Here is a 21389-nt window from a genome sequence, read left to right as displayed (position 1 = left end):
TTATCTGGCTTCACACCACGGAACAACCGCACGTCGCACTGCTCGTAAGAATATGCGCAACATGCCAAAATTGCAGAAGATATTAAAAGAGGAGAAACTGAGTTTAAGTCCACTGACAAGATCCTTGCTACCAAGTGGTGCAGTAAGAGAGACGTGTGCATGTTAACCACATGTCACACAACACAAATGGTTAAAATAGAGAAGATGGATAGAAACACTGTCAAAAAAAAAAAAAAGGACACCACAATGTACTGTAGATTACAATTCGAGTATGTTTGCAGTTGACCATTGTGACATGTGACTGAGCTCAGTGGGATAAGTGCATGAAACTATGAAATGGTACAAGAAATATTTTTTTCACATTCTGGATTTGTGCATTTCTACATTTGTGCTCTCCAACAGTCAGTAACAGGGCGAAAAAATGCACTCACAGAGTTTTACCTTTCTCTCGTAAGGGAGATTGTAGAAAAATATGCTATAGAATGAAAAAAAGCTGGTAGGGGAAGGAGCTACGATGACAAAAATTCTCTGTGATTCATAGGGAGGCATTTTCCGGCTGTTATTGTGAGTGAACATTCGCACATGCATCGTGAAACTAAATACCAATGCAAATACAAAGAAACATTATTAATGATTGAGAACTAAATTGGAGAAAATTTATTGACACTTCTGAAATGGAAAAAAAAGGCGCTTAAATCTATTTTTGACTTTGCTGCCGGTCCAGAGCCCGGATGGAAAATATATGCAACAGGTGTGAAATTATTCAAACAATGCCTGAATTCTTCATACATATGAAGTTTACTTGCAAATGAATGGACTTGGTGATTGAGATGGCGCAATATCTGTGCTGTGGCAAGTGTAATTATGCTGCGTACATTGCACAAATGTAACAAAACCTATACAGTTATATACTTTTATCCTTAGTAGTACAAATGTAGATCACATTCAGTCTACTTGTATAAAACCTGTATCCATAACCGATTTCAAATGCCTTTGATCAACAAGAAACAACATGCCAAAGTTAAAACTCTGTTCTCAGTGTGTTTTTTCTTGCTACTTTGCCTCTCTTGTTAGCCGTTATCAGAAATTAAACTCACTGTTCTGGAGAGGGTGAAGAGCTTAAAATTGGTTGCTCGAATGAGTCTGGCTTTGAAGCATTAATAGAAAACGATATTTGTAAAAGAAGTATCGAATATACCCTGCTTTCATCTTTTCATAAATATCAACATCTTTTTGACTTATTTGTAGAATATTGGAAAATAGTAAGGGAACAAAAATTTTTATTCCATATCACTGTGCTGTCAACATACTGCACTCTAAATTTCATTTTCATTATGTGTTCACTCTACTAGATACACAAATCTGAAGTTTACATCATTTTTGGCCCTGATTTTTGTGCCTGACTTCTGTTCCAAATATTCAGATTGAAATATTTTATAGAGCATAGTTTTTCAGCAAAATCAGAATGAAAATACCTCAATTTTGACGTTATTACAAATTCTTCAATTTTGCAACTAATTCATTCAGTACTGGAAAATGCTACGGAAATGAAACTTTATATTTAAGGGAATTGTGTTGTTAGGTTACTATATGTCATGTTTCAAATTCGTAATGGTATTAGTGCAGGAGATGCAAGAAGCCAAACTTTGAAATTTTTTCGGGTGCCTATTTTTTTGGCCAATTTTACTTACAGTTTTCTGGCTCAATTGGCTCATAAATTTTTCATTATTATTCTTACGGGAACGCAAGGAGTTGTACAAGCTGGCTACATTTGATTTCCTTTTCAAAAACTGCTGCCCAAGATATTACAGCTCAAACTCGCCAAAAATTCATGCTGGCTTTGCATGAGTCATAACCAGCCCAGAAGTATTCAGCATAGGGCGGGTTGGGCAGCAAGGGCTGCTCTGGTCCTGGCAGCAGCTCCAAGGGACAGGCATGCAGCACAGGTAGCCAGATTATGCCTCAGTACGCCAAGCAGATGGTGCGCCTGTAGCCGTCAAAGGGTTACACATAAGATACCTCTGCAGACTTAAGTACAATATATGAATAATTAAAAAAGTGGGGATTCACAACAAGCCCAATGAAGACTGAAGTTAGCTGCTTTCATCTTAACAATAGAATGGCCAATGTAAAGCTACACATTGCATTCAACAGTCAAAGATGAGATAGTACAATAGCAAGAAACACAAACTGAGGGGCACCTCATTGGGCGCAATAGCTACAACACCACAATGTTTTTCCTAAGGACTCATCTGTTCTGTTGCAGAATACTGAGCTCCAGTGTAGCTCAATCATTCAAATGTGAGAAAAATCGATGTTCAGCTACATGCAGCAATGAGGACAATAACAGCTTGCGTCAGATCTACCCCTCTTAACTAATTACCCTCTCGAAATGACACTGTGCCATAAAATCTTAAAAGGCAGAATGCTTTTCTCACAGAATTAAAATTCTCCAGTCTGCACTTAGAATTAGCCAACTAAAATACAGGCAGTCACCTATCATACTAGCAGATTTTCTGCACTTGATTTCAATATGAGCATGAAGTGGTCCCAAATGTGGAATAATACTGTCCATGAGGAATATCAGACCCTCGTAATACCTAGAACAATACCATCTGGAATGTAATTACCATGTTGTGCTTTGAAACCAATTAACAGGATCGCTTTGATCACTCCAAGACGCCTGGACACTTTCCTTGTTGAGAGACCTTCCTGGCACACAGTAACAATGCGGACACAATCAAACCACTGTATTGACCATCTAGGCATGATTGAACTACAGACAACACGAGCCCTGTATCTCCTTCTTGATGGAATGACTGGAACTGATCAGCTATTAGACCCTCTCCATCTAATAGGCACCGTTCATGCATGGCTGTTTACATCTTTACGCAGGTTAGTGACATCTCTGAACAGTGAAAGGGACTGTGTCTGTGATGCAATATCTACAGCCAACATCTATCTTCAGGAGTTCTAGCAACTGGGGTGATGCAAAACTTTTTTTGATGCATGTAGTTTAATAATTGTCACCCTGCATCTCTTCTCTATGCATGTTGATGTGAACCGTAGTGTGTGTGCTGCGATTGTGATTGATTTGGTTATTGTGTTAGTCTGATGGTCTCTGTTCACAATGAGGCATATGAGTACATGTACAAAATGCAACTATGAATCATATAACTCATCTTAAGTCCATATTCCCAACCAGAATCCAGTCCAAGCAATGTCAGACTTCCATCTATTACAAATAAATTGCATTGGTAGTGTGTGTAGGTCACCTTTTTAAAAAGTGGGAATGACTCTAGACCAGTGATGCATGCACATCAGACCTTGAATAATTTTGTAATTATGCGAGTTAGAGGGTTTTTTCAAGCATGGAATACTTACAACACACAAAACATGCAGGTTTATCAGGAGCTAACAAGAGCTATATTACAGGTAGTGGAAGTTACCAAATAAGCAGCAACCAGTCACAAAATCATGTTTTCTTTATTTACTTTTGCAAATCGATTTCAACTGATTAACAGCCATCATCGGTATAATACAAGAATAATAATAATAAAAAAATTAATAACAGTGACCAAATGAATAAATGTACATAAAGCAATGTAAAACCAATTAAATGTATATAGACACATTAAACCATTTAAAATGCACATACAAATTTACCTTTCAACGAATATGTGCCCTGAGTAATAACACAGTCTTAAGCAGAGGTCAAACAAAGTGATACATCGAGTATTGACTATGACAAGAAACCATAAGGGGGTGTTACAAAGCAAACCCACCCTCTATGCAAAAAGATACAGCTAAAATAAAAATGAGAAGAAAATGACATAAAAAGTGAGGTAAAATACAATGATAAAATACTGAAATATTTACAAAAATGGATATTTTGAGAAAGATTTTGTTAACCACGTAAGACAGTTATATACACCAAAAGAGATTGTACAAATTAGTAAAAAAGGAATAAACATAGGTGAGAAGCACACTATAGGAAAATTTTTAAAAAACTTTTAAAAAATTTAAAATTATTTATCATATTATCAAAGAGCAAAAGTTAATCATAATGCCAAAACGTAAATAGGTTTTGGCATCCATCTAGTGTACAGTTAATGATATTCAGGAAGATTGGATTTTTTTCGGCAGATGGTGCCACATTGCTGAATGCACATGTAAAGTAAACTAAGTTGAGATAAGAAAATTATGGACACGAACGTAACAAACATATTAATGAAACAAGACCAAATGCAGAAATAAAGTGCTAGCACACTTCATACATGGGAAAATTAACACTGGCTCGACAGGATGAATGGAGAACTCGTAGGGGCTCTTACGGTGTGCTCGTATATCATGAGACATAAATCCACACCATATGTCTGTTGGTGCAGCCAACAAAGACGGCAAAAGCCCAATAAAAGGGCATCAATGCAAACTTAGTCACAATAACATAATTCATATCACCAATCTATTTATTCCCCCCCCCCCCCCCCCTCCCCCGCCTTTCGCTCTTCCCTCCTCCACCCCCCCTCATTTTTCCTTGTCCCATCATTTCCATTCCTATCAAGCAAATGCTTGGCGAAGAGCTCCCAAAAATGAATTCCCCTCACATTCACCTGCTCACTGAGAAGGCACACGCTAGCTGATCTATGATGACAAATATCTCCATATCCTCTAGCAAATCAAGATAATTTCCCCTTTCTACTCTATGTATTAACCTCACATGCGTCTCAATTCAAGGAAGTTCACGTCCACTATTTATAATGTGGGCTGCAAACAAAATTCGACCTATCACCCGCGTCCTTTCTGTCAACGGCAACATGTTCAGCAAATCTAGTTTCAATTTTTCATCCAGTCTGATCTACGTAACATGCTTTACAGCTTGGACAAAGTATTTTGTAAACCCCTGACTGGTGTAAAACTTTTACTTTATCTACGCCATGATCTAAAATTTGTCCCAAATTATTATTAGTTGAAAAAGCAATCTTAACCTTGAGTTTCCTAAAAATAACTGCAACTTTAAGACTAACTGCCCCATAGTATGGTAAAGAAATATATTCCATTGCTTCATTTTTCCCTATAATTACTTCATTTGCTCCCATGTCTTTATATTTATTGGCAAATTTATCATAAATTTTTTAAACAAATAGTAGTGCATAATCATTAGATTTAGCTATGGAATAAATAATATCTAACTCAGTTTTACGATCCTCTTCAGAAAGTGGGGTACAGAAAACACGATTAAATGCATATCTGAAAAATGCCGTTTTATGCTGACTAGTGTGGGCTTAATGATAGTTTATTATACAGTCAGTATATGTCTTTTTTCAAAATATGCCAAAATGAAGCCTTCCCTCACTATTCCTTATGTATAGATCCAAAAAACTAATAACCCCATTCGTTTCAAGTTCATATGTGGACTTTATTTTAGCATGTAAATCGTTAAATGAAGATGCAATTTCGTTAATGTCATTTTCATCGCCATTCCCAAGTAATAATGTATCATCAACGTACCTAACGTAAAAGACAATTTTCTTTGCCAACTCAACATTCTCATGAAACCATCTGGTTTGAAGGTGATTGATGAATACGTCAGCTAAAAAAACAGAAATTGCTTTTCCCATACTAAGACAGTCATTTTGCACATAAATTTCATCGTTGAACCGGAAAAAAGTTTTATTTGAGCATAATATATACATTTAATTGGTTTTATGTTGCTTTATGTACATTTTTTCCATTTGGTCACTGTTATTAATTATTTTTGTTTTTATTCTTGCATTTGTAGCACCACCGGTGATGGCTGTTAATCAGTTAAAATTGATTTGCAAAAGTAAATAAAGAAAACATGATTTTGTGACTGGTTGCTGCTTATTTGGTAATTTTATGGTTTATGGTTGCTGCACAACTTGGTAACCACAAGGAGTCCACCATTCAGTAGTGGAATTGTTAACAATTGTAGCAGGAATGCCTCCCATGTCCCCATTTCTATAGCTTCTCCGCCATTTAATGAAAAACATAAGTAATGGAATACTGACCAACAACAATTGCAGTTATATATTTTTTTATGTTGATAATTCCTGTCATGGAAAGAAAAAAGGTCATGATCTTGTCAGGGCATCCCAAACTACATCATCTAGTACAAAAACTAGTGGTGTTAGTGAAGCCATCAGAATTTTAGTTTTATCTGTGGTAAGAACATTTTTCAGTGAAGAGTCACATTATATCTCCAGATTAGAATTTTAATGACAAGAAAAGGGCCCCAATCAATCATATGCAGACTGGACTATCAAACTACAGATATTACATAGGAATTGCAATGTTTGTGCAGGGAGACTTATGTTAACACTTTAATCAGTGAAATTATCATGTGTCTTGTGGAAGACGCGAGCCATGCACTGAGGAAATCTGATCCATCCCTAATGGAAGTTATGTGAATAGCTCAAGCCTATGAAACTGCTGATGCAGCGCAGACTTTCTTTGTGATAGAAAAAGATGTCATGGCAGTCAGCTCCCCACCACCATTCACATGGTGGAGGGCTCTGCCCCCCCCTCCCCCCCCCCCCACCTGCCCCATGGCTTTGAGGTCAGCTGTAAAGAAACGTGCCAGTGGTAATGGGTGCCACATCAGCATCACAGCTGTTACCCTGCTATAAACTCTGTTTCATTCGTCACACACCAGCGTCTGCCCCCATCACCGTGAACCATGCATCTGTATACAGCAAAGAAGTACACTTGCAAAATATATGTTGTAGCTCTTCCAATGCAGGCATATCCCACCCTATGGAACTACAACAAATGCATGATAAATCTGCAGAATAGCAGATTTCTCAGCACACAACCCAACAAACATACTTAAATGAATTCACAGTCAAACTTCTGGACATAAGTGATTCTGTAGCCTTGCTATACCAATTTGTTTCATTAAGCTTAGTGGTGCTGCCTTTGCAGGCATCCAAGGTGAACCTGTGTAACTACTGAAACCATCAAGTGCCATTGGTAAAAGTACTTCCAGTTTTACTTACTTGCAACAAAGTCACTCACCAAGTAAATATTTTTGTGATAGCTGACCCCATTTTTTGGGAAAGATGCTTTTCATGCTTCTGGATTTATGACTCATGAAATAGCAGAAGGACTAAAATGCAACTAGTGCAAATATTATTTCAGGTAGCTGCCAGTGACAGTCTATTGTTCCAGTATCTTGGCCAACAGACGATTAACATGTGGAAGGTCATCTTGCGGTCACCATCTGCAAGGAAATGATGTCTGACATTGCACCTAATGTGTTCTGTGATCTTCTGGTAAGTTGCAGGCCCATCATGACAGAAGACTGCAGCCTGTTGGAGTGGTTTCATGACTGCCCATCACTGTACCCTCTTGGACATTTTGCACTGCATGTTGCTGAGAAGGATTCTTCTTTCCAGGCGGGCATCCTTGCATACCCTCAAGAGCCATGACCCCCTCCAATTCAGGTCCATGGGAAGACCTCCACCCATAAATGGTCTGTGATATATCTCATTGCTTCTGCCTGTGGATGTCTGTGCCATCACTGAAATCACATTTGCCTCTGCCATTCTGGTCAGCATCTGCCAGTTTCTCCACCCCTGGTGGATCCTCTATGCACAAGGTAACTTGTGCAACTTTCTTTGTGCATCATCCTGCCCTTGGTTTTCACAGCAATGCTCATAGTTATCGATCCTTCACATTTGTGGTTACTGCTGAGGGAGGGTGGGGGGTGGGGGGTGGTGGGGTTGGTAGTGTAGTGTAGTGTAGTGTAGTGGTGCCGGCTGATGTTACCATGAAAAGCGAGAAGCTGGTGCAACAATTTTATCGATCCCTCTGGCATCACTATTCTGACAGCACTGGACTTCAGGTGTGTCCTCTGATGAGATCACACCACACACTGGCATAAAAGCAGGTGCAGGGCCAGTATGTGTGTCTTCTTTGTGTGTATTCATGCAATCACTGGAGAGTTGTATCCCAAGTATGCATGGTTTGGTTACAGTGTTATTCTTGTGGCTATTTGTAACAGGGAGGTCTTTGATACATATCGGATTGGACTTTGCTTGAGAACATGGACTGTTCCTAGTAGCATCCGGTACATGTATCTTTTGTTGGGAATAAGCTATAATAGTGGTAGTAAGCAGCAGCAGCAGCAGGTGTGTGTGTGTGTGTGTGGGGGGGGGGGGGGCATCTTCTACAAAACATGGAATTATTGTAAGTGTTTTGCTATATTAAGATATCCATGAATGCAGGAGAGACTACTTTCAGTGCAGTGAATTATTGCATCTGTTAGTCCATACCTGCTTACTTTATGTTACCCACAGAAGTTAGAAACAGACAGCTACTGTTTAATGCATACAATTTATAGCATTAATCCAGTGGAGCTAATCCTGCCAATGCAGACATTCTACAAGTGAGAAATGTTTACAATCATGATGCTGATGTTATTTGATTTCTAACAAACTGTAAGGCATTTCAATTTTCTCTGCATGTAATGTATTTCTACTGGGTGCAAGGACTGCACTTTGCATTTAATGGTTCATGAAAGGTAAATAGCGATTTCTCTAACTTTTTAAAATGACGCAAGAAAAATATGTTTAATTTATTTTACATGATATGTTCAAGAAGTGTTGTGCAGAAATTTAACAAATAAGCCACAATATTTGCCTATGCAGAAACAACAGTGATGTAATGACATAACTTCTATAACAAATATAAAAATTAGTAGTGTTAAACTGTAGTTTCATTATAATCATGCGCACATATCAAAAGATGTATTAAATCCCTTTTGGCCCAAACACAAGCCCTTCAGTTAAACAGGAATTATTCATATAAAGTGGAATAAAAGAATACCTCTGGTAGCAGAACCTTCGTTGAGCCAGCACAAGCCAGCCTTGTCTCTAGTCGATAATTATTGACACCATTTTGATGATCTTGATAGAACTGTACTGTCATCACAACTTGCCAAAGTGGTCTTTCCAAATAGTTGAAGACAGTGATTCCTAATCGCAGGCACTGTCCTGTATGACAACTCACTTCCTCTTGGGACTTCACTGGCTGTTGGTTTATAGTTATTTCTGTAAATATATAATAAAATAGAATCTCTGTGGAATGGTAAGTGCAACATTAAGTGGATTACAGAAATCAAGGAAGATATGGATGAGCTACAGATTACACCGGAAGACCTAAGAAACAAAACTGACAAAATCAGGAAATTCACACACAAACAAACCAGACAGCAAATGAGAATCAACAGACAGACAATAGGAAGGGTGATTTAGAGAATGAAGAAGTATTGGGCTAACAGGAAACTGAAAAATTCTTTGTACAAAGTTAGCTAAAAAAATATTTAGAATCTTTAAACATTAATTTTGTTTCTGTTACTAATTATTATTTTAATATTTGAGAGCTGTAAGTAATGATTTGCTTTTCAAAACATTTTTTTAATGATGATAGTATTCCTCTCTGCCTTTATGAATATCTGTATAAAGGCATTTGGTTTTACAGCAAGTGTAAATGCAGAATATCACTTTTTTTGTAATATTATCATATACAAGAGTCTCGTGTGCTGTGAAAAATATTATCCAACTTTTAAAATTTACTGGCAGGTACATTTGAATTGATAAATAAACTGAGTACCTACCCCACTGCAGTGGTGACATGCGAACAAGGTCAAGCATTTCAGGGGTGAGGGTTATACCACTCAGAGAGATACGACCCTTTGTGTCTGAAGCTGGCATCCGCCATCGCAAGTCCACAAAAGCAGCAATGTGATCATTACACACTGCGTCGAGCTCCTGTTGTTCTTCTGCAGTTAGTTTCTCTATCTGATACAGCTGTCAATAAATAAATTAAATCATACAATTGTATAGTGTATACATCGTACAAACCTGAGTTACTAAGTTAGCTTCATTCTAGCAGTAGTGACACGAAACAGTAATAGTGAGAGTCCACTTTAAGGCAAAAAAAGTTTATTCTTTATGAATTTTGTCCACGATGGGATGGAAGAGCAGGTGCTGAACAACAGGAGGTACAGTAGTGTGATCACTGAGGCATAAAGAATATTCTCTTGGGGGGGGGGAAACAAAGAGAGACCGGAAGTTAAAATACAGTATTTGCATCAACTGAGCTACCAAAGCTATTATTTAGTAGGAGTCTAACACCAAACAAAAATATCATCACATTTCTTTTATGGCATAATTATTCTCATGAAATAATATGTAAAATAAGTGGAAGGAAACCACTCACCTATAGTGGATCACTGCTTACAGCACAGTAACACACAACAGAAAACAATGTATACTGTTTTTTTGAGGCAAGTTACTGTGCTCCAAGCATCAATCCACTATAAATGAGTGGTTGCCTTTCACTTATTTTACATACTGCTTCATACAGGAATTTCCATTATTATTATTATTATTATTATTATCATCATGGAATGATGTACAAAAGTGGTGGAAACTAAAATCAGTTTATGGAACAAGGCTTAATGTATGGTCCCCTAACATCAGTGCAGTGCACATTCTGCCGGATCATTTAGTTATATATGCTCCAGGTTGGTTGGTTGGTTGGTTGGTTTGTGGGATTAAAGGGACCAGACTACTATGGTCATCGGTCCCTTGTTCCATAAAAACTAAAACCACCAGAAGAGAATAAAAAACGAACAACAGGAAAGACAGCAGATGAAACAGGACATGAAATACTCTGACAGATACCAGACAAAACAAATTAAAACACACAGTGTGACGGTGGTTGGCCGACTGTAGAGAAAAAGAGGAAAAGCCAACCTCCAAGAACACTTTAAAAACTCAGTTTAAAATCAGAAGCTAAAAGCCACAAAAAAAAACCTCAGATTAAAGGACAAAAACCCCCTGCCCGAATAAAACACAAAACCAAGTCCTCCATGGCAGAGTCATTCGATAAAAGAGCAGAGAGCGTGTCAGGCATTGCAAAAGTCTGCCTGAGCACGGTTAAAAGAGCGCACTCCGACAGAATATGGACCACCGTCAAGGACGCCCCACAACGACAAAGAGGGGGATCCTCAAGACACAGTAAATAACTGTGCGTGAGTCGGGTGTGGCCAATGCGGAGCCGACAAAGGACGACTGAGTCCCTGCGGTTGGCTCGCATGGATGACCGCCACACAGTCGTCGTGTCCTTGACGGCACGGAGTTTGTTAGGGGTGGTCAGACCGCGCCATTCAGCATCCCAAAACGAGAGAACTTTGCGGCGTAAGACTGCCCGCAAATCAGACGCCAGGAGGCCAATCTCCAGAGATGGTGCACTGGTGGCCTCTTTCGCCAGGCGGTCAACAGTTTCATTGCCGGGTATACCAACATGGCTTGGGGTCCAAACAAAGACCACAGACCTGCCGCTACGGGCGAGAGTATGCAGGGACTCCTGGATAGCCATCACCAGACGAGAACGAGGGAAACACTGGTCAAGAGCTCGTAAACCGCTCAGGGAATCGCTACAGATAACGAAGGACTCACCTGAGCAGGAGCGGATATACTCTAGGGCACTTAAGATGGCGACCAGCTCAGCAGTGTAAACACTGCAGCCAGCTGGCAACGAACGTTGTTCAGAATGGTCCCCTAGAGTTAGTGCATAACCGACTAGACCAGCAACCATCGAACCGTCGGTGTAGACAACGCCAGAGCCCTGATACGTGGCCAGGATGGAATAGAAGCGGCGTCGGAAGGCCTCCGGAGGGACTGAGTCCTTCGGGCCATGTGCCAAGTCGAGCCGAAGGCAAGGGCGAGGCACACACCACGGGGGTGTACGCAGAGGGGCCCGGAAAGGAGGTGGAACGGTGGAACAGTGAAACACCCAAGCCAGGAAAGAAGCTGTTTGACACGAACGGCGATCGGACAACCCAACCGGGGCCGACGTTCTGGCAGATGAACGACTGACTGCCTGAACAGGACACGATAATTTGGATGCCCGGGCAAGCTAAAAACATGGGCAGCATAAGCAGCCAGTAACTGATGGCGTCGTAACTGCAGTGGAGGGACACCTGCCTCCACAAGTATGCTGTCCACAGGGCTGGTTCGGAAGGCACCAGTGGCAAGGCGTATCCCGCTGTGGAGGATTGGGTCCAGCACCCGCAACGCAGATGGGGATGCTGAGCAATAAGCCAGACTCCCGTAGTCCAGACGGGACTGGATTAACGCCTGGTAAAGCCGTAGGAGAGTAGATCGGTCGGCGCCCCACCTGGTGTGGCTCAGGCATCGCATAGCATTTAGATGCCGCCAACACGTCTGTTTAAGCTGCCGAATATGAGGCAGCCAAGTCAACCGGGCATCAAAAACCATCCCCAAAAACCTATGTGACTCCACCACTGTAAGAAGCTCGCCGTGGCTCCGGGTGAACAGTGCGTCGCCAGCAGAAATGAATAACGCAGGTCTTGGCTGTGGAAAACTGAAAACCATGCGCTACAGCCCAAGACTGCGCCTTGCGGATTGCGCCCTGTAGCTGACGTTCAGCAGCTGCAATGCCAATAGAGCTGTAGTAAAGGCAGAAGTCGTCAGCATACAGGGAAGCAGAGACAGTATTTCCCATGGCTGCAGTGAGCCCGTTAATAGCTATTAAAAACAGACACACACTGAGAACATAACCCTGTGGCACACCGTTCTCCTGGGCTTGAGAGCAACTATATGAGGCCGCGATGTGCACGCGGAAGGTACGATACAACAGAAAGTTGCGGATATAGATCGGCAGAGGGCTCCGAAGACCCCATCCATGAAGCATAGAAAGGATGTGATGACGCCATGTCGTATCATACGCCTTCTGCATGTCGAAAAAGACAGCAACCAGATGCTGACGGCGGGCAAAGGCAGTACGGATGGCTGACTCCAGGCTCACCAGATTGTCGGTGGTGGAGCGGCCTTTACGGAACCCACCCTGAGACGGAGCCAGAAGGCCTCGAGACTCCAGTACCCAATTCAAGCGCCGGCTCACCATCCGTTCAAGCAACTTGCAAAGAACGTTGGTGAGGCTAATGGGACGGTAGCTGTCCACCTCCAAAGGGTTCTTCCCTGGTTTCAGAATGGGGACAACAAGACTTTCTCGCCATTGCGACAGAAACTCACCCTCGACCCAAATGCGGTTGTAAAGATCGAGGAGGCGTCGCTGGCAGTCCACTGAAATGTGTTTCAGCATCTGAGAGTGGATGCTATCTGGCCCAGGAGCGGTATCAGGACAAGCGGCGAGGGCACTTCGAAATTCCTACTCACTGAATGGAACATTGTACAATTCAGGATGGTGAGTGCGAAAAGAAAGACTCTGACGTTCTATCCGCTCTTTGATGGAGCGGAAGCCCAAGGGGTAGTTGGCAGAAGCGGAATTCATAGCAAAGTGCTCTGCCAAGCGGTTTGCAATGACGTCGGAGTCAGTACAAACTGCTCCATTCAGTGAGAGCGCAGGGACACTGACAGGGGTCCGATAGCCATAGAGGCGGCGAATCTTGGCCCAGACCTGCGATGGAGTGACATGGAGGCCAATGGTGGATACATACCGCTCCCAGCACTCCTGCTTGTGTTGGCGGATAATGCAGCGGGCTCGCGCACGCAGCCGTTTGAAGGCGATAAGGTGGTCGATTGAGGGATGTCGCTTGTGACGCTGGAGCACCCGCCTGCAAGCTTTAATCGCTTCGGCAATCTCAGGCGACCACCAAGGCACAGTCTGCCGCCTAAGGGACCCAAAAGAACGGGCAATGGCAGATTCGGCGGCAGTAACGATGCCGGTGGTGACAGATTGAACCACTGCATCAATGGCAGCGTTAGAGAGAGGCTCAATAGCGGCAGTGGAGGAGAACAAGTCCCAGTCAGCCTGATTCATAGCCCATCTGCTAGGGCGCCCAGAGGACTGACGCTGTGGCAGTGACAGAAAGATTGGAAAGTGGTCACTACCACACAGGTCGTCATGCACTCTCCATTGGACAATTGGTAAGAGGCTAGGGCTACAGATGGAAAGGTCAATGGCGGAGTATGTGCCATGCGCCACACTGTAGTGTGTGAAGGCACCATCATTTAAGATCGAGAGATCGAGCTGGGCCAATAAATGCTCAACTATGGCGCCTCGACCTGTTGCCACTGACCCGTCCCACAGATGGTTATGGGCGTTTAAGTCGCCCAGTAACAGGAAAGGTGGAGGCAATTGAGCTATCAGAGCAGCCAGGACATGCTGCGCAACATCACCACCCAGTGGAAGGTAAAGACTGCAGACGGTAACAGCCTGTGGCGTCCACACCCGAACAGCGACAGCCTCTAAAGGTGTTTGGAGAGGTACAGACTCACTGTGAAGAGAGTTCAGGACATAGATACAGACGCCACCAGACACCCTTTCATAAGCTGCCCGGTTCTTATAATAACCCCGACAGCCACGGAGGGCAGGGGTTCGCATTGCCGGAAACCAAGTTTCCTGCAGAGCAATGCAGAGGAAAGGGTGAAGGCTAATAAGTTGGCGGAGCTCAGCTAGATGATGGAAGAAACCGCTGCAGTTCCACTGGAGGATGGTGTTGTCCATGGCTGAGAAAGGCGTGATGGGACTGGGAAGGGAGATTACGCCGCTGGGTCACCTGCTGCCTCCGATTTAGCACCTGTGATAGTGCTTTCCATGGCGTCTGATGGACTGGCGAGATCGAGGTCCTCAGCGGACGCCAGAATCTCCACCGCATCCTCAGACGCAGAGCTGGAAGGTTGCGGTGGGATGGCTGCCACCGTGAGTTCCTTGGGCTGAGAGCTCTTCTTGGGTTTCTCACGCCGTTCCTTGGGTCGCACTGGCTGGGAGGGCTTCACCGATTCAGTCTCTGGGACGGAGGAGGATCGTGAAGCCCAACGACCATCTGATTGCGGGCACTTACGCCATTGTCGGTTGTCAGGCTTCTTGCTGGCGGAAACCTGGGAAGGGAGGGACCCAAGGGACTCCTTGCGAGCGTGAGAAGCCGAAGAAGTTGGACACTTCTCCGGCTTAGAAGTGGGGACAGACGTCCCCGATGGGTAGGATGGTGTTGCTCCTGAGGTAGGTGGCGCAGGAGCAACCCAGTGGGTAGAGCCCCCCACTGGCGTGGGGGCAGGAGGAGTTGTACCGCTCGTCGATCCGGCCACAATTGGAGAAACGGACGGGGCTAGCACAGGTGTTGTAGCAGCAGCGTAGGAAGATGGCATTCTCACAGGATGGAGTCGGTCGTATTTCCTTTTGGCCTCAATATAGGTTAGTCGGTCCAGGGTCTTGTATTCCATGATTTCTGGAAAATTCGGCAGTCTGGCGATCAAGGTGAATGGTGCTCCCCGCAGTTGACACAGATGGGAGGCGGGGCACATGGAGTATTGGGATGTGATGGGCGTCCGCAATCTCGACATGTGAGGCTGGAAGTGTAGCGAGAAGACATATTGCCGAGCGTCCAGCACTTAAAGCACCGCATTGGGGGAGGGATATAGGGCTTAACGTCACATCGGTAGACCATCACCTTGACTTTTTCCGGTAATGTATCCCCTTCGAAGGCCAAGATGAAGGCACCGGTAGTAATCTGATTTTCCTTCGGACCCCGATGAACGCGTCGGACGAAATGTACACCTCGGCGCTCTAAATTGGCGCGCAGCTCTTCATCAGACTGTAAAAGAAGATCCCTATGATAAATAATTCCCTGGACCATATTTAAACTCTTATGGGGTGTGATTGTAACAGCAACATCCCCCAACTTGTCACAAGCGAGTAACCGTCGTGACTGGGCAGAGGATGCCGTTTGTATCGGGACTGACCCGGAGCGCATTTTTGACAAGCCCTCCACCTCCCCAAACTTGTCCTCTAAATGCTCGACGAAGAACTGAGGCTTTGTGGAGAGAAAAGACTCCCCATCAACCCTCGTAAAAACTAAGAAGCGGGGCGAATAACTGCTACTGCCATCCTGAGACTGACGTTTCTCCCACGGTGTGGCCAGGGAGGGGAACGTTTTCGGATCGTACTTCAGAGTGTTAAACTGAGCCCAAAAATGCTTAGAGACTGCTGGCGGCTGGCCACCAGCGAGAGACGATGTACCACGCTTCATTGCGGGTCATCCGCCCTGATGCCACCTACTCCGACCAAGGGCCCTTCCGACGGGCACCACCCAGCCACGGCAAGAGCCACCTGGCAGGATGGCCGTTGCCGGGAGTCCCGATACCCCAGGAGGATAGGCATCTACTCCTTGGCATATGTGGGGAGTTAACGGCGCAGGCATCAGTAGGGCGATCCCTGTGTTGTCAGGGGGCTACAACCAACAGGGTACATGGCGGCCCCACCACAACGGACTGGCTACCGTGCTGGATGTTAGGTAACATGTGGTCCATGGTCGCCGTTGGTGCAGAAAGAGGCACTGCACAGTGCAAGGTGTTATCTGCATGCAGAAAAAGAGTCATGCCCAAGAGATGGAGAGCGGACAGGACTGCAGTTCAACGGTGTATAAGCTGGCGGAAGGTCTGATCGCAAGATGGACACAATGAACCAAGTAAGGCGCCCTTCCCCAATCGGCTCGCTCTTCGGAAAATTTTGAGAGATGGAGGTCAAACCCAACAGGGGACCATCATACAAGGCCGAAAAGTTTGAGACTCCTTTTAGTCGACAGGCAGGAATACCGCGGGCCTATTCTAACCCCCGAACCCGCATGGGGATATATATGCTCCAGTTGTAAGAAATAAGGTAACCTATTTCACAAAAGAACAAATTAATTACAAGAAAGGACTGAAGTTGTGAACACGTTCACAGTGAAAATGTATTACAAGTACTACTAGAGCCTTCAGTGCTATCATTTCATTGATTCACACATTGAAATTAGATGAAGAGTTACAATAGCACCATCCAGAATTAATTCGCAATACCTCCTTAGAATCTGTAATGTTTGATAGTGACACTACAGTTTTCAGCAGTCTTTCCAGTAGTTGCAGTGGCAACAGTCTGGATGATTGATATGGCCTTGTAACATCAACCAAAATAGCCTTACTGTGCTGGTACGGCAAACAGCTGAAAGCAAGGGCAAACTATAGCCTCCCATTTGAATCTCTGGACGCAGGCAACTCAGGAATATGTTGTCACCAGGAGAAACAAAACTGGCACTCTATGAATCAAAGTGTGGAATGTTACAACCCTTAATCACACAGATAGGTTAGAAAATTTAAAATGGGAAATGAATAGGGTGAAGTTGGATGTCATAGGGATTGGTGAAGTTTGGTGGGAGTAGGAACAGGACTTCTGGTCAAGTGAATATAGAGCTATAGATACAAAATCAAACATTGGAAAATTGAGGGTAGAATGTAACAGTATTAAGAAAAGGATAATTGCTGCTCACCATATAGCGGAGATGCTGAGTCACAGATAGTCACAACAAAAAAGAAACTGTCACAAAATGAGCTTCTGGTAGCCAAGACAGCCAGAAAGGTCAACACCCACCACAGTAGTACAAATTTATATGCCAACTAACACCACAGGTAAGGAATGAGGAGGTTCTACGCACAATCGGAGAGGAAAGGAATATGTGGAAAACACTGATAAGGAGAAGGGACAGGATGATAGGACATCTGCTAAGACATGAGGGATTGACTTCCATGGTACTAGAGGGAGCTGTAGAGGGCAAAAACTGTAGAGGAAGACAGAGATTGGAATACGTCAAGCAAATAATTGAGGACGTAGGTTGAAGTGCTACTCTGAGATGAAGAGGTTAGCACAGGAAAGAAATTCGTGGCAGGCCGCATCAAACCAGTCAGTAGACTGATGGAAAAAAAAAATAAGAACACACAGACAATGAAGAGATTGAACAAATGTATGATGTGGTGAAATAAATCATTCAGATAGTTAAGGGAGATGAAAATTTAATTGTGATGGGAAACTGAAATTCAATAGTAGGGAAGGGATGGAAGGAAAATTGTAGGTGAATATGAAATGTGGGAAAGGAAAGAAAGAGGAAGATAAATGCTAGAGTGTTGCACAGAACATAATTTAATCAAATGGTTCAAAAGGCTCTGAGCACTGTGGGACTTAACATCTGTGGTCATCAGTCCCCTAGAACTTAGAACTACTTAAACCTAACTAACCTAAGGACATAACACACATCCATGCCCGAGGCAGGATTCGAACCTGCGACCATAGCGGTTCCGGACGGAGCTTAATTTAATCAAACTATCAGTTTAATAAGTGAAAGTTGCAAAATACTAACAAGAATTCTTTACAGAAGAATGGAAAAACTTGTAAAAACCTACCTAGGGGAAGATCAGTCTGAATTCCAGAGAAATGAAGAAACACCCAAGGTAATTCTGACCTTATGATTTCTCCTAGAAAATATGTTAAGGAAAGGCGGACCTATGTTCATAGCATTTTTAGACTTAGAGAAAGCATTTGACAATGTTGTCTGGAATAATCTCTTTGAAATTGTGAAGGAGGTAAGGGTAAAATACAGAGGTCAAAATGCTATTTACAACTTGTACAGAAACCGGTTTGCAATTATAAGAATGAAGGGGCATGAAAGCGAGCAGTGGTTGAGAAGGGATTGAGACAAGGTTACAGCCAATCCCTGATGCTATTCATCCATACATTGGGATTCGGAGTAGGTTATAAAATTCAGGGAGAAGAAATAAAAATGTTGAGGTTTGCTGATGACCTGGAATAGCAATTGAATGGTATGTGCAGTGTCTTGAAAGGAGGATATAAGGTGAACATCAACAAGAGCAAAACAAGAATAATGGGATGTAGCTGTATTAAATCAGATGATGATGAGGAAATCAGATTAGGGAATGAGACACAAAGTGTAGACGAGATTTTTTTTGTTTGGGCAGCAAAGTAACTGACGATGGCCGAAGCAGATGGATACAAAAATGGCAAGAAAATAATTTCTGAAGAAGTTAAATTTGATAACATTGAATGTAAATCTACACATTAGGAAGTCTTTGAAGTATTTGTCTGGAGCATAACTGTGTGCGAAAGTGAAACATGGACAATAAGTAGTTTAGACAAGAAGACAATAGCTTTTGAAATGTGGTGCTACGGAAGAATGGTTAGATCATGTAACTAATGAGGAAGTATTGAATAGAAATGGGGAGAAAAGGAATTTGTGGCACAACCTGACTAGAAGAAGGAATCAGCTGGAAGAACATATTCTGACATATAAAGGGATCACCAATTTAGTACTGGAGAGAAGTGTGGGGCATAAAAATTGTAGATGGAGACCAAGAGATGAATACAAAACAAGCAGATTAAGAAGGATGTGAGTTGCAGTAGTTATTTGGAGATGAAGAGGCTTGCACAGGATTGAGCAGCATGGAGAACTGCCTCAAACCAGTTTTCGGACTGAAGACAACAACAAATATAACAATTTCTGTATGAATGCAGACACCACCTACATACTAACCAAGCAGGCTGTATTTCATTGGTAGTTGGAAAAAGTTAGCAATGCTGTTCTTAGGATAATAGAGGTTAATTAAATTGTTTATGCCTTACTGTCTCATGAAATATCAATATCATGAGCAGGGAAACACAACATTACATTTGAGGGAATAGACCTCAGAAGCACAGCATCTTTAAAAATCTTTCAACAAATAACGATGTACCTAAACCTACTGATTAAATTCTCTCATCAAACACATAACCCATTCAATACAGCATCCATTTATGAGAACTTACATTTATTTAACACTAATCAGCTTTTGAAATGTTATTAGTCCCCACAAATTTCCTACAAAATACACAGAGTTTACCTAGCCATGGAAAATATGATATATTAGAAACACATAACAGCTGATTATCAAACAATGGAAACTCCAGGTTGGAATACCAACAATATTGGGGAAAGGATAGATTGCTACTTACCATAAAGATTACCCAATGAGCTGCGGACAGGCACAATGAAAAGATTGTTACACATGATAGCTTTCAGCCAAAGCCCTCTTCAGCAAAGAAAACACACACACATTCACACAAGCACAGACACCTTATACAAACGTGACCGCTACTACCAGCAGCTTCAACCAGAATGCAAATGTTACATGAAATGCATTCGAGAGTGGGGGGAGTGGGGCAGGAAAGGGGGAGGGATAGCAGGGTATAGGGAGGGGGGGGGGGGGGGGGAGAGAAGAGTGCTGTCTGGCAGGGAATGCAGAGGCTATATTGTGGCCTGATAGGACCCCCAGACAAACAAATCCTCGGCACACCTGTAGGCACCCAAAAAGCACCCTCCTATGCCAATGTGTTCATGCAAAGTCTAAAGGAAACCTTCCTAGTCTCCCAAAATCCTAAAATTCTCACCTCGTTCACATCTTCATGATCTGGACTCAGGGCCAAGACATTCTATCCTCATTCCTTCACAATCTCAGCACTGTCTTCTCATCCACTTTACCTGGTAATCCTTAACTCAGCATATCATCTCCCTGAAATTTGACCTCGTCCTCTCTGATGCCTCCATACACACATCTGTCCACATTAAACCTGCCAATAGCACCTACATTTTGACAGCCATCCCTTCCACAGCGCAAAATACATACCATACAGCCTGGCCAACCAAGGAAGGCATCTCTACAGTGACACGAACTCCCTTTCCCACTACGCTGAAAGTGTCACCAAAGCCTTCACAGACAGGTACAGTCCCCCAGAACTAGTCCACAAATAGATTTCCCCACACATCCCACAATCCTCCCTCCAGCCACCCCCACAAGCAAATTACAAAAGAGTCCACCCTTTGGCATCCAGTACCACCCCGGACTGGAACTATGGAACTACTGAACCACATCCTTCATCAGGGTTTTCATTAGCTATCATCATGTCCTGTCATGAGGGACATTCTACTCAAGATTCTCCCCACCCTTCCTAAAGCAGAGTTCCATCATCCTTCCAACCTCTTCATCAAAAATCTGGAAGCTCTGCTATCCCACCTCTTAATAAAAAAAAATAAAAAAAATAAAATAAATAAAGGGAAATGCTGGGGATTTTAATGTGGATTTATTGAAAAGCTCTGTCAGTGAACAATTATTGCAGTCAGTAACACTATCATTGAATTTAGTTCCTACTGTGAACTTTGCTACTAGGATATGTAAATGCTCTGAGACTGCTATTGATAATATCTTTGTAGACAAATCTAGGGAAAATAGTAAATGGGCTATATGATAATGACATGCAGCATCTTGTGTTAAATTTTGAACCTTGAGAGGATTAAAAAAATCTATTAAATCTGAGTACAGGAGGGTAATAAATAAGACAAAATTGGAGAAATTCAGGAAATTGCTCAAAGACATGAACTGGATAGATGTTTACAATACGTTTGAATCAAATGGAAAATACAAAGCATTCACTAATGAAGTTGCCTCCACTTTTTTAAATTGTTTTCCCCTAAAGGTAATTCACATCACACGGAAGTCAAAAAATAAAATGTGGAT

The 21389-nt window shown here is 42.8% G+C and overlaps 1 protein-coding gene across 2 annotated transcripts in view; it reads right to left on the bottom strand.

Moving 5' to 3' along the window:
- The window catches only part of LOC126334642 (protein brunelleschi), a 249443-nt gene that overhangs the window by 2383 nt on the left and 225671 nt on the right, over nt 1–21389 (bottom strand). For both annotated transcript variants that reach the window (XM_049997084.1, XM_049997085.1), the window contains exons 21-22: nt 9641–9833; nt 8851–9074 (exon numbers count right to left, since the gene is read on the bottom strand). In XM_049997084.1, coding sequence (XP_049853041.1) covers nt 8851–9074; nt 9641–9833 — 417 coding nt within the window. The remainder of the gene's footprint in view (nt 1–8850; nt 9075–9640; nt 9834–21389) is intronic.

Source organism: Schistocerca gregaria, chromosome 2 (genome assembly GCF_023897955.1).
Source record: "Schistocerca gregaria isolate iqSchGreg1 chromosome 2, iqSchGreg1.2, whole genome shotgun sequence".
Taxonomy (NCBI): Eukaryota; Metazoa; Arthropoda; class Insecta; order Orthoptera; family Acrididae; genus Schistocerca; species Schistocerca gregaria.
This window is presented reverse-complemented; position numbering and strand designations above follow the sequence as displayed.